Source organism: Pristis pectinata, chromosome 6 (assembly GCF_009764475.1).
Source record: "Pristis pectinata isolate sPriPec2 chromosome 6, sPriPec2.1.pri, whole genome shotgun sequence".
Taxonomy (NCBI): Eukaryota; Metazoa; Chordata; class Chondrichthyes; order Rhinopristiformes; family Pristidae; genus Pristis; species Pristis pectinata.
Window position 1 is genome coordinate 14592260 of NC_067410.1, and position 14242 is coordinate 14606501.

General features: G+C 38.9%; 1 protein-coding gene across 6 annotated transcripts in view; it reads left to right on the forward strand.

Annotated features, from left to right (window-relative positions):
* brpf1 (bromodomain and PHD finger containing, 1) overlaps nucleotides 1-14242 on the forward strand; it is a 37766-nt gene that overhangs the window by 4639 nt on the left and 18885 nt on the right. For 4 of the 6 annotated variants that reach the window (XR_007956484.1, XM_052017913.1, XM_052017916.1 and 1 more), the window contains exons 2-7: nucleotides 130-1677; nucleotides 8800-8956; nucleotides 9393-9524; nucleotides 11497-11625; nucleotides 11746-12058; nucleotides 13731-14042. Coding sequence is in view for 5 of the 6 variants with exons in the window: in XM_052017913.1 (XP_051873873.1) it covers nucleotides 140-1677; nucleotides 8800-8956; nucleotides 9393-9524; nucleotides 11497-11625; nucleotides 11746-12058; nucleotides 13731-14042 (2581 nt within the window). In the remaining variant the exon portion in view is untranslated. The remainder of the gene's footprint in view (nucleotides 1-129; nucleotides 1678-8799; nucleotides 8957-9392; nucleotides 9525-11496; nucleotides 11626-11745; nucleotides 12059-13730; nucleotides 14043-14242) is intronic. The other 2 variants (XM_052017914.1, XM_052017917.1) reach the window with 1 other exon arrangement.

The window sequence follows — 14242 nt, forward strand, 5'->3', positions numbered from 1 at the left end:
CATCATGTCAGAATCTTCTCCCTAGTGGCATAATTTGTGCAATAATGTTAAAGTTGCCCATTTAGTGAAGCTCTCCTGTCAACAAGTATTATTGTAACTGTAGTCAATGGATTTTATTTCTGTTTTCAGGAATAGCAGGATGGGTCTGGACTTTGATGTGAAAACATTTTGTCACAACCTGCGTGCTACTAAGCCTCCATATGAGTGCCCCGTGGAGAGCTGTCGGAAAATTTACAAAAGTTACAGTGGCATTGAATACCACTTGTACCATTATGATCATGACAACCCCGCTCAGCAGACTCCAGTGCGGAAACCCAAGAAGAAGGGTCGGAACTCACGGACAGGCGCACAGCAGTCTCCAAACCCGTCGGAGATCTCTCAGTCACCAAGCCGGGAGATGCTGACGTATGCTCAGGCGCAGCGCTTGGTGGAGGTGGACATTGAAGGACGACTGCACAGGATTAGCATTTTCGATAATCTGGAGGTTCTGTCTGAAGATGACACAACAGCAGAGGATATTGTTGAGTGCAACAGTAACAAGGAGAATGCAGAGACATTGACTGCAACCCCAAAAGCCAACAAGCATAAAAACAAAGACAAGCGCAAGGACTCTAGCCATAATACCCCTGCTTCTGCCACCAAACTGCCTGAAGTGATCTATCGTGAAATTGACCATAGTGCATCAGATGCCCCTCCTCGACCATTATCATATTATCGCTACATTGAGAAGTCAGTAGAGGAACTGGACGAGGAAGTTGAATATGACATGGATGAGGAGGATTATGTGTGGCTGGACATAATGAATGAGAAAAGGAAAATTGAAGGAGTGAACTTCATCCCACAGGAGGTGTTTGAGTATCTCATGGATCGGCTGGAGAAGGAATCATACTTTGAAAGTCACAACAAGGGAGACCCAAATACGTTGATTGATGAAGATGCTGTTTGTTGTATTTGTAATGATGGCGAATGCCAAAATAGTAATGTCATTCTTTTCTGTGACATGTGTAACTTGGCTGTTCACCAAGAGTGCTATGGGGTTCCGTATATCCCCGAGGGACAGTGGCTCTGCCGTAGGTGTCTGCAGTCACCATCAAGAGCGGTGGACTGTGCCTTATGTCCCAACAAGGGTGGTGCATTTAAACAGACGGACGATGGGCGCTGGGCACATGTGGTCTGTGCCCTGTGGATCCCAGAGGTCTGCTTTGCAAACACTGTTTTCCTAGAGCCAATTGACAGTATTGAGCACATCCCACCAGCACGCTGGAAGTTGACTTGTTATATCTGTAAGCAGCGAGGATCAGGAGCATGCATTCAGTGTCATAAAGCCAACTGTTACACAGCATTCCATGTCACCTGCGCACAGCAAGCAGGACTCTACATGAAGATGGAGCCCGTGCGGGAAACCGGTGCAAATGGCACCTCGTTCAGCGTACGGAAAACGGCTTACTGTGACATTCACACACCGCCTGGGTCAGTGCGCAAGGCCCCTGCTCTTTCCCATAGCGAAGGCGAGGATGAGGATGATGATGAAGGAGAGGACGGGAAGGGGCCCAGTTCAGAGAAAGTGAAAAAAGCCAAAGCTAAGTCGAGGTTAAAAATGAAGAAGGCACGGAAGATCCTAGCAGAAAAACGAGCTGCAGCGCCTGTGGTTTCAGTGCCCTGTATTCCACCTCACAGGTAAGCCTGATATAATGTTTACACCTGATTTGTACCTGACACGTGGATTTGTTATTTTACATCAATTGTGATATAAAGTAACAATACAAAGCTAGGTTATTGGAATAGAGTTTGTGTTCCGTGTAAGAGTATAATTTCTATAAAATTGTAGCTAGGCAAAGAATTGCTCACAATGGTTTGTTTCATGCTGTTACGCTGTTATTTCTGGTGACACTCAATGATCTATCCTCGGCAATATCGTCTGCAAACATATCATGTATGCTGATATAGCACTACCTTCCCAGTACCTCTCCTGGACATTCCTTGTTTTAAAAAGATCAGAGTTCTTGGTTGACAGTCTCCTGATGAATAATGATTTCCTCTAAGTACCGGGAAAAACAATGTCATTGCCTTTGGACTCCTTCACAAATTTCATTCACCAGGCGTTGACTTCATCACTCTCCTGGTATCTATCTGATACTGATTCAGAGCAGTAAACATTTTTTATACTGATCCAGAGTGTGTGGAATCAGTGTCATATTTACTTTTAAAACTCTCATCCACGTCTTACAGTTTCTCCATAGTCTCATCCCCTCCATATAGCTATAATTTCCTCTAGCCCTGCAACCCTCTAAGATCTCTTAAGTCATGCCTCCTCCACCATGGCCCTCAGCACTATACTTTTTGCCCTACACTTCTCCACCTTTTCCTTTTAAAATGATTGTTAAAATTTCTGTTGAGCAAACCTGTGGCTCAGTGTCAGATTTTATTTTATTACACTCTGCTTCAGATATTTTGGTACTTTATCTGTGCTGTATAAATAGATACTTTGAACTAAACAGTTTTATTTGAGGATAAAGTGAAAATTTATGGAGTGCATTGTGCAAGAAATGAAGCAATTATGTATGTAAAGGCAGAGCTTTCCTGAATTTATGATTGCATCTATAATAATGTTAATTGAGGCAATGTTGCACAGTGTTTCAAATTGAAGTAGGGAGACCAATATTTAGTGACTTCAGAGATCCTTAATTTTTTTTGAAAGGTATATTCAGTCTGCTGATGTAAGTTATTAAATATAGGATTAGGAGCCTTAGGAAAGTTGTTGCCCTTGAGGACCATGTTCACACAGTTCCTTGTGGGTATTTTGAAGCAGCAGAAGGCATTTGTAGATCGTGAATCAGTGTCGGGTAGGGTACTGACAGTAAGTTAATTTTCCATTGGGTGAGGTTTGAATTTTTTTTTAAGAACTTACTACTGATTTTGTATTTCCATTAGTTAAATGCAGTGAATGCTTAGAAACAAGGGTTTGTTCAATCTCTTGCCCGACTTGTTTAACCCATATCAGGAGAGGCCTGGTGTTAACTTCATTGTCTTTGTCTAATGGACCTTGATCTGGTGATGCTTTAGTGAACGAGTTCTTGAGAGGAAGAAAGTTCTCAGCTGCCCTTCCTACAGCTGTCTGTTTTTAACCTTTTAATTTGAATGCTTTTGCTGGCAAATGTTTCCACTGGCAGCCCTCTGCTATCTTGCATATTTGATTCCTCTTCACTTTGCAGAGGCTTATGATTTTGATATGAGATAGACCAGCCTGATTGGGAATAATGTTGCGAGCCATCCAATGATGGGTAGGTTGCTGATATGGGTGAAGCAACAGTCTTCCAGTGAAGCCCAACAATCTTGGCAGCTCTTGTAAGCTTCTCCTCAAGGACTAAAGAAATTAAAGACTGTATTTTGGAGGATACTTTATGGTGTTCCATCATGATATTGGATTGCACTGGCGGGGGCGGGAGGGGGGGTGGGGGGTAGAGTGAGACCTAAAGTTTGATATAATAGTCTGTTATTTGAATGTTTATGGTGATAGAAATTTGGTTACTTTTCATTGGATTGAGTGCTTTTTTTTTTACTTTTCATTGGATTGAGTGCTGTACAGCTTTTAATAAGTCATTTAGCCGCATATTTCCTATTCTCATTGCCTAATCATCTTACCTAATTAGTTTGCAATTTTGCTTTGTTTCCCCATAATACTTTGGATTAGTGTAATCTGATGAATGTATTGTGTAATCCTGTATAATGTTTTGAATGTAAACAAAGAAAAAACGAATTATTGAGGAGACAGTTAAATATTGCAGGAGAGCATAAGCTAATAGGAATATGGGAAGAAAAAGCTCATTACATCACTCTGTAAGATTTTGGCTAATCTGTGATCTGACACCCTGGACTTGCTATTTCTTCATAAATGGAACAAATCAAATAACCTTGAGTAACACACACAAAATGCTGGAGGAACTCAGTAGGTCAGACAGCATCTATGGAGGGAAATAACGTTTCTGGTTGAGACCCTTCATCAGGACTGGCTGATAACCTTGGTTTGTTCTACCTGCAGATCACAGTGCTTGTTAGATTTAAAAGGTACAATGTGACATTTGCCTTTCCATCATTATTTCTGTAGCAGTTTGAAAAATACATATTTTGACTAAAGAATGATGTTTTATTTTCTGAAAGGAAAGAAAGGCAGTGCAATCTTTCTTTGAGTAAAAAGCGCTCAGTCTCATCCAAAGTGATTAAATATCCATAATCATAAGCCTTAACTATAAGTGGCCTTTCATTTATGCAGCTTATGTGAGGCTATTTTAAACTTCCATCCTTTCTAAACTGAGGAGTGACATATACTTGAGCATTTTAAAAGATTTTCTTGTGGGATGGATTTAAAAAACCAGTGGAAAAAAAGAATTGTCAACATATTGTAATTGTGGGTTAATCACAATAATTCAGAAATTGATGGTATCCAAGTTTTTTTTTGACATATGGTAAGAGAAGGTAGATTGACATGCAAAAAGTAGCTCTCATTATAGGAAAGTAAATTGAGTAAAATTGAGTGAAACAAACTTATGAAATAATCAGTGTTTTTTTTTTAAGAAGTGAGTTCAGTGATGCTGTGCTGCAGGTAGTTGTCATTGATACATTGCCTGTCTTGGATTAGTGAAAATACTAAGTCAACTTGGAAAAACAAAATAGGATTCACTACAACTGAGGCCTGGTATTTATTAAATTCAACTTTGTGGTTACAGTCATCAATAGCACTTCTTGTCCCTTCTTACGTGCCAAGCCTAATTCAGTCCACATCAGGGGTATTCTAAGGAGTTCTGGATACCACACAAGGAAGGGATACTTTGACCTTGGCGAGAATATTGCATTTTGGAATGATGCCTGGAACGTATGTTATATAATGAGAGGATTAAGTGTTGTATTCTTCAGAATTTAGAAGATTGATGGGTGATTTGATTGAACTTTCCAAAACGTTGAGGGGAACAGATCGGGTGGATAGAGGGAAACTATTTCTACTAGTTGTGGTCTAGGACTGGGGGAGGGGGGGCATAGTCTAAAAATCGAAACCAGGTCTTCTAAGACCTGAAGTAGGAAGGCATTCTTGATCCCGAGGCATGTAAACATTTAGACCTATTTTCTGCAAATGGCCAATAAGTTTTTTTTTAAATTTTAAATCGGGGATTTGTTAACTAAATGTATTAAAAGATGTGCAGAAAATTTAAGTCACAATCATGCATGATCTCATTGAAAGGCTTGAGTGGCTAAATGGCCAACTCCCGTTCCTATGTTCCTTCTGCTTTCAATAGGAATACTTTTAACAATAATGGGAGAACATTTCAAAGAAAATATGAAATAATTTGAAAGGCTCAAACTCTCCTGTTTAAGATTTAGTGCAAGATGACCAGTATTGTGGACAGACTGCCAACTTTTGGTAATAAAATGGCTAATGCCATAATCACTGCTGAAAATGTGGCTTACATCAAAGCTGTAAGCTATTGGAGACAAACTGAACCATGAACAGGAGGCAAGAGTAGCTAGGATGAGAAAGAGTGAAACTAACTGTGAAAATGAAAGATCTGAGTTTATTGAAATGAATGGTAACAAATTGGTCACCACATATTGAAATTTAGCACAATGATCCCCATCTGCTCACAGTCAACCCAGTCTTTGTTGTCCATTTGGCACCTAATTTCAACATGGGTAAAAATAAATCTTTGGTTTAGTATACACTTGTGGTGATGTTGCTGATTTTCTTTTTTTCTAGAATTGCTCTGAATAAAATGAGGATTGGGTCTCTTTCCGTGGCCTTTAGGTAAAATATGTTCAGAATGTGGATGGCAATGGTACTGGTGCTTTAATCGTCCTATGTAGTTCCCCTAGAAGATGGTGGTGAGCTTTCCCCCTAAATCACAGACACTGAAGTGATTATTGAGAGAAGGCTCTAATTACCTCTTGTTTGATAATTACATTAACAAGTTTTTGGTGATAGTTTTGATCAAAAAATATGCAGGAAGGAAAAAGTATGAAGAATACAGAGGTCATAAGAGTGATAAAAGTCTGCTTTGATCATAAATTAGAATGTAGATCAGCTGAAGCACATGGTTGTCAGACACTATTGTGACAATTTACTTGAAGGTTCTTCCACCAGTATTCCAATAAAAAAGGGCATAATTACAGAAGCTGGATTTCTCTATTAATTGTCAGAAAGTGTCGTAAAATTTCAAGAGACTTTCACTGTTTGCTCTTCAGTATGCATACCAAGTTCATTAACATAAATATTTAAAAAAACACTACAAGAACTAAGTTTGAAATATTGGATCCAACATTATGCAGATGAGGACACCTTAAAATGTAATTCTTTTTAGAGAACTTTTTCTAAAATGTTTTTTTTAAAATGATGGAAATGCTAGGTCAGGTATCATCTGTAGGGAGAGAAAAACGGAGTTAATGTTTCAACCTTTTAACATGAGATATAGTTAGAGATATAACAAGTTTTAAGAGGTAAAGGAGGGCGAGGGGACAAAAAAAAGTCCTGAATAGGACAGATGGGCAAAGAAATTAAATGACAAAAGAGGTAATGGTGCAAGACAAAAGGAATAGCAGAATTGTTTTCTGAAATTGTTGAAATCTGTGATCAGTCCAGAAAGCTCTGATGTGTCTGATGGAAAGATTAGATCTGCTCCACTGCATCTGTGTAGGGGGTAGAGTGCAGCTCAAGGTGGGTTATTTGTAGAATTAAATTGATAGTTGGTGTGAAGCTCAGGTTTACATTGAGGTTTAAGGGAGGTGTTCTGCACCGTCTCAGTGCAGTCTAGGTCACCCAGTTTAGGTTTGTCTCCCCGCCCCCCCCCCCCCCCCTCATCACCCCCATGTAGAAAAGGCTGCATTTTTGAGAAAAGAATTAAATATAATAAATTGCTTGAAAGAGTGTTTGAATCTTTCGTCAGCAGGATTAAGAAGGCAAAGAGCTCATGTTGTATTTCCTTATTCTTGTGAAAAGGTGGGAAGTGGTTGACAGCAATGATTGAGGAGTTGTCTTGGACATCATGGAGAGCATGCCACTTGGCAATACTGAAAGAGCAGGGAAGAAGCGCTTGGTGCTGGTGTTATGCTGGAGATAGCAGAAGAAGATTTGTTAAATATGTAGAATGGTGGGGTGGAAGGGGAAGATAAAGGGAACTCTTCTGTGGTTCTGGCAAGAAGGGTTGAGAACAAAATGGCTGGAATTGAAGCATATAGTTTATGCACAGTACAGTCAGAACTTAACCCAACAGTTTTCTGAAAATAATTCTGGTATTCCCTGTTTATGCCCCTTTTAGATCTGTCTTTTTTTTCTTTATTTGTTCCATTCCCACCTTTTTTGCCTTGTACCTCCAACCCTTTTATTATTTAATCCGTCATGTTTTTCATCTTCCTTTTATTCTATCTTTCTCTCCCTGCTCATACCCTCCCTCACCTCCCTTCAGTCGGGCCCTTAGAGTCATGTTGTACAGCATAGAAGCAGGCCCTTCAGCTCACCACGTCTAATCTGACCATCATGCCTTTCTTAACTAATACTGCTTACCTGCATGAATTCCATTATCCTCTATGCCTTGCTCATTCAAGCACTTGTCCAGATGCCTCCACCACCTACCACCACCACCTCATCTGGCAGCTCATTCCAGATATATTCTTCACAAAGAGTAGTTGGTATCTCTCAGATCCCTTTAAACCTTCTCCCTCTCACCTTAAACCTATACCCTTTAGTTGTAGACACTGCTACTGTGGGAAACAGACTCTGGTTATTAACCCTATGTATGCCTGTCACAATCTTACATATTTCTATCATTTCTCAAGCCCCTTTGTTCCAGGGAAAATAGACCTAGCCGATTACCTTGAGATATTTTCTCCTTGTATCTCAAGCCCTGTACTCCAGGCAACATCCTTTGAATCTTTCCTGCTTCCTCTCTAGTGTATTGGCTTCTTTCCTGTAGTGTGGTGACCAGAACTGCACACAATACTCCCAAGTGTGGCCTAGCCAATGTTTTGTACAACGGTATGAAACATTGATCTGTACAATGATCTTTCTCACTCCATTGATGCTGCTTCTGCTGTTAAATGGTTCCAGTATTTTCTCATTTCATTTCAAGTTACTGCAATCCATGATACTTTGCTATTGTAACAGCTTTCTTTGAAATGTGTTTCCAGAAAGTTAACAAAATTATATAAATTGCTTTAGTATGGGTCCCAGTCTTTTTATTCATTCACATGATATAGACAACACTGGCAATGCCAACTTTTTTTTGGAAAGCCCTAATTGTCTCTGATCTGAGGAGGCAGTAAAGGGTTAATCATATTGGGGTCAGGAGTTGCACATAGGCCAGACAGGGTAAGGATGGAAAACTGCCTTCCCTGAAAGGCATTGATGAACCACATGGGCTTTTACAATTGTCTGATAGTTTCATTGTTGCCATTTCTGAAATCAGCTTTTTAAATTGCAGAATTATTTAATTACTCGAATTTAAATTCTCCAGCAGTTGTGGTGAGATTTTGAACTTGTGTGAAGTTATCTTCCTCTGAGAGTGGTGAATCTGTATAAATAGTTAGTTCAAGACGCCACAAGATATGCACAACCCGAACTTTCACATCTGTTTATTCTATTCTTCTGGTAATCTAGTCAAGATGAGGATGCTTACTTTAGTCTTTATGATAAAATCTCACAGATATTTTGCTAAGACTATAATGCTATCTCTTATGCTAATTATGCTTTCACGTTTTGAGACAAGATGTCATTATTGATAGAAATAATCAACGTTGCATCATGATCTTTATTTTTAGATTAAGTAAGATCACAGGTCGACTATCAATTCAACGTAAGAGCCAATTCATGCAGCGACTTCACAGCTATTGGACTTTAAAGCGACAGTCAAGAAATGGTGTTCCACTCCTTCGGCGGTTACAGTCCCATTTGCAGTCTCAACGAAATGCAGAACAGGTATGCCAGGGTTTATGTACATAAGCAGCAAACCTATACTTGTTAGCTTGCAGTACCAGTTAAAAAGTAGAATAAGGATTTAGTAAATTGGGTGTGTGAGCAAACTGTTTTGTCAATCTTCCATTTAGAGCTGATAATGTATTACTTGTTATTTGACCATTATTAATATAACGTTAACAAACCAAAAAAAATTGGTCCTCATTTACAACAAATACAGACTCGAGTCATCTTCCTCTCAGCCCCATTGCAAAGCCAGTAATTGTTCAAATGGAAATGTCCATGTTTAACACTTCCCACTGCCTCTCCCATCCTTTGACTACTATCCACTCCCCACAACAAGTATGCTTAAACCAATTTGTGCCCCACTTATCCATTTGTTTGCTTGCACAAGAAGCGAGAAAGTAAGTATCTAAAACTCTTTCCTTTTTAATTTTAGAGAGAATCAGAGGAGAAAAATTGTGCACTGAAAGAACAGCTGAAATCGTGGCAGCGACTGCGGCATGACTTAGAAAGAGCACGGCTCCTGGTGGAGCTAATCCGGAAAAGGGAAAAGCTAAAGCGTGAGGAGGTTAGACAACTCTTGAAATTTAATTTTAAAACTGCCCTTGGTGGCACTGGATTGTAAATTTCAACTATCGTGCTGTGTGTACAGTTTCATTTTAGATTTAAGACATGGTGCAAGTTCACAGATTAAACACCCAGCTTCAAGATGAATAAATTGTGTTGTTGAACTCGTGTTCAGTTCTGTATAATGCTGCTAATGTCTGAGTACTGCAAAGATTTATTTATCAATGAAAGGCTGAACAGACTATGTCTCTTCCTTTTAAAAGTGAAGGTGAGAGATGGCTTTCAAAAGACAGGTGCAGGCAAAGTTACAGAGGAGACCAATAGCAAAGGCTATAAATAAAAGGTACACAGTACAGAATGAATTGAATGTGAAATTTAGTATTTCTTTACCCAGAGTGGTGGGCATATGGAACATTACCGCAAGCAATAGTTATGAGAAATAATGTAAGTAAACTTAAGGAGAAATGAGTGAGAAATGAATAGTGGGATATACTGATTGGGTTAGATGATTAGAGTGGAAGGAGGCTCATGAATTGCATAAGCATCACCATAAACCATTTATTTGCAGTGGAGCTCGTGTATTTGTATCAGAATAACTCACTCAAATGACAGGTTGGTGGAGGGTAGATGATGAGTGTAAATGCCTCTTCCAATCTAGCATTATTGCTTCATTATCTTTGACAGTTACCATTTTCTACTCATTTTTCTTTCATGTTGCTAAGTCTGCAACTGTCATTGTGAATTTTGCACTATATTGTTTCATTGTTATATCTAAGAAAGAAAGTAAAAGTAACTTGTTTTGTCCATGGAGAGTGTCATCTAATGGTGGTGTTCTGTATTGCTAATCAGGATTTACTTTAAATTATTGACTTGTGAATAGCAGTTCTTAGATAAGTCCCTGGAGGCGGGATCGGAGCAGGCAACCAAAGGGTGAATGTGATTGTGTTTCTCCTTGCTGTATGGGTGTATTTTCCCAAAACAAAGTTAATCACTTACCAGTTCTTCAATGGACGTTAAATATTTAATTTACATAGATATGGAGCTTAAGGCCTGTGTTAGGTCTCAGAAATACCCATGGAGATTGGATGCTGAATGTTCCACAGCTAAATTGGCATGCTTTGCATCTTTTTCAAAATCTGAAGATGTGTTTCTTGTATGCCAGTTTACCTCCTGGTGTTCCATTTACACAATTTTCTGACTGTTACTATATTTGTCATGAACCTGAATGTGCACGCCCAGTTATCTTTAGGCATTGGCAAAAACAGCAGTTTGTTTTCAATCATGATATGAGATGTATGGTGGGAGTGGTGTGGAATCCTTTATTAAGGCACACTTCCAAAATATGTAGGGAATGTTCAGTGGGCTATATTATTTCAAGAGAACTTTAACATGAAGGTAAACACCAGAAAACTCTTTTATATTTTGTTGAAGGATACTGTGAATTGAAAAACGTACATATATATGTACTTAACATTACTTCTGTGCTTTATGCTAAAAAGCATTTTAAAGCATCTTACAATGATGCATGAGACAACTAATTAGGAAGAAGACTGGCATGCATTATATAGTTGAAAATCAATACACTGCCAATGTTTGAAGTCTAAAATCAAAACAAGGTGCTGGAAATACTCAGCCGGTCAGCCAGCTGAAGAGAAACAGAGTTAATGTTTCATAAGTTCTGATTGGAGGTCATTGACCTGAAATATTAAATCTGTTGCTCTCTCCACAGATGCTGCCAGATATTCTGGTATCTCCAGCATTTTCTCTTTTTATGTCAGCTTAAATTTTGAGCCAGAGGTAAGATTTCAACTTAGAACCTTTGACTCAGATTATGAAATTTGTGTGCTGCAGGATAAAGGGTATTGAGTGCTTGTAAAGGTAGTAAATGTGTATTTGGAACAAAAGGCTCACCTGCTTTGTTCATGGCAAGTTCTATTTCTGATTGATATCTTTCTGGTTTGGTTGTAACCCAGCTCAAGATACAGCAGTTTGCTATGGAACTGCAGCTGACTCCCTTCCTTATCCTCCTCCGTAAGACACTGGAACAGCTCCAGGAGAAAGACACAGGAAACATCTTTGGTGAGCCCGTGCCATTAAAAGAGGTACGTTGCTTGTGGACCAGTTAATATTGGTGATCGGGGTTTGAGTGAATTCTGAACTTCTGATTGTTAAAAGATGTTACAAGAGTTCTAAAATCAATTTTCATTTTAAATTGTGATCAGGTTCCAGATTATTTGGATCACATTAAAAAGCCAATGGACTTCCAAACAATGAAGAAACAGCTCGAAGGCTATCAATATCGGACGTTTGACCAATTTGAAGAAGATTTTAATTTGATTGTGAACAACTGCTTACAGTATAATGCCAAGGACACAATATTTTACCGTGCAGCAATTAGGCTAAGAGACCAAGGAGGTGCGGTATTGAAATATGCTCGCAAGCAGGCAGAGAAAATTAGTTTTGATTATGAAACAGGAATGCATGTACCTGAACCAGTGCCAGCAGAAGACTCTGGTCAACTTTTCTGGGAAGAAGGTAGGTGGAAATATTAATTATTATCAATTAGTGTATATTAATTACAAATCTCTTTCTGTTGATGGGGAAGAGTCGGCTTGTACCTGTTGAGTTTTAAAATTAAGTGCTTTACAAAATTGGCAGATCACTTTTATTAGTTTTATTTTATGGCGCAGTTTTGAATTTTCAGACCAATTTTTTCACTTCTTGGCAGTAGAAGGTTGTACTTAATCTGCAAAAGGCAAGAAAGCCAGATTTGGAATGTTTCAATTTTATAAATTAATTTCAGCTATTCTTTTCTCATCTTATTTCTGCCCATCCTCCCACCCAGTTTGATGGTGCTGATTCATGCTGATATACATTACCATGGGAAGCTTGTGATCTGGACAAAGGTTTCACTTGTGGAGGTTAACAATATGGAGACTTATCTTGTCCTTACCATGTGTTGACATGCAAACATTTTTTACAGCAAAGGCTAATGATCAGCAACAGGAGCCTGGGCACATTTTTGATTTTCTTTCCCTCCCTTGTATAAGGCAAATCAAAGCCCTCTTACATCATCCCAGCTTGAGATCATGCTTTATGGATCAAACCTGGATCTGACAGCAGCTAATTCAGCACACGCCAGAGACCAAATCCAGGGAATTCCTCGTATCCATTAATTCTGCTGAACTATTCATTAAATCTCAGGGTTAATCATTAAAGGGAGTATTTCTTGATAGTAGCATGGCTCAGCTTATATCATCATTAGGTGAAATAATTTAAAAAGTAAGTATAATTTAAAGGAGCCATAAGTTTTTGCAGAATTTTGCATGATTGAATCTTGAATTGTAATGAAATCGTTTAGATTTCAGAACTTTGAGACACGTACCAACCTCCAAACCCTTCACTACATGTATTTAATTGAAATAGCATTTGAAATGGCCTTGGTATTGCAAAGTTGTACGTGATTCAATTTCTAGTCTATGATGTTGACTTCAGAAGCTTGACACAGAAGCGATGTGGTAACTAACGTAAGTATTCTAGTCCAGAATTGGGAAGATTGGCAAAGGTCTATTATTTCCTGCTGGAAAGGATGTGTGGATTATTCAAAAGCAAGTTTAATCTCAGGACTGATGTTGCTGTGGCTGAACAGCCTGCTAACCTTCACTAGTTAGTCTTGCAATTGGAGAAGCCATGTTAAAAGCCGTAGAACTGTACCTCGGCAGGAATTGTTTCTTTCCAAAGATGAAATTTGCTATAAGTAATAGAATCCATTGAAACAAAAAAAAAATTTCACAGATAATTTTTGGGCAACTGGCCTTGTTCTTTAAAGAAAGATTATTGATGTGATAGGTACCATAATCTTCATTTGAGTAACTGTAACCCCTAGTTCCCTGAACACTAAAATTTATTCAGAAGATTTCAGGTATTATTTTTTATTATTGGTATTTACATAGTATACAAGTGCAAACCATACTAACAGTGTAAAGTGCCAAAGACCTTGCATTACTGCTTTATTAATCTCCACAGCTCAGCTTGAAAAATTCTGTTAATGTGACGGACTCATGTCTTTACAGTAATGTCCCTCATTAGTTACCTACTGGTAGTTAATGCTTTCTTCTCCTACTCTTTTTCTGTCATTCTCATTTGCCCCTGTACAAATAATTTCTCTGTTTGGTTTAATCTTTTTATGGTCACCGCGTCTTGACAGAAGTGGATCGGCTGTTAGTCCCCGAGAACAGATCACACATGCCATTGGAAGAACAACTGAAGGTACTGCTCAACAAACTGGACACAATGGGCTCCACTAAACAGAGCAATGGACGGTCACGTCGAGCTAAGCTCTTGAGAAAAGAGGTTGCTATGATTCGACGGAAACTTGGTCAGCATAGAGAGCAAAATGCAGGATCGGAGCGGCATGGAGTACCAAGTCGAGGTTCTGCGGCTGGACTTAACCCGTCAGGAAAAGATGGCCAGACAGACAGTGCCGCTGAGGAAAGCAGTAGCCACGAGACTGGAAAAGGTATGGATTAAAAGAGCCCTTAATTATCCAATATATTAACCAGAATCTTCAGAGAAATTACAAAAAAACATAAATTGGTTCAGGCTTTAAAAATAGCTCTGTGAGTAGATGCAAGGGATACATTTGCTGCAGGTTGGCATTGAGACTGCTCAGATTCTGAGAAGACCAGTCTCTCAGGATTGAGTCTTAGAACTTGCAGG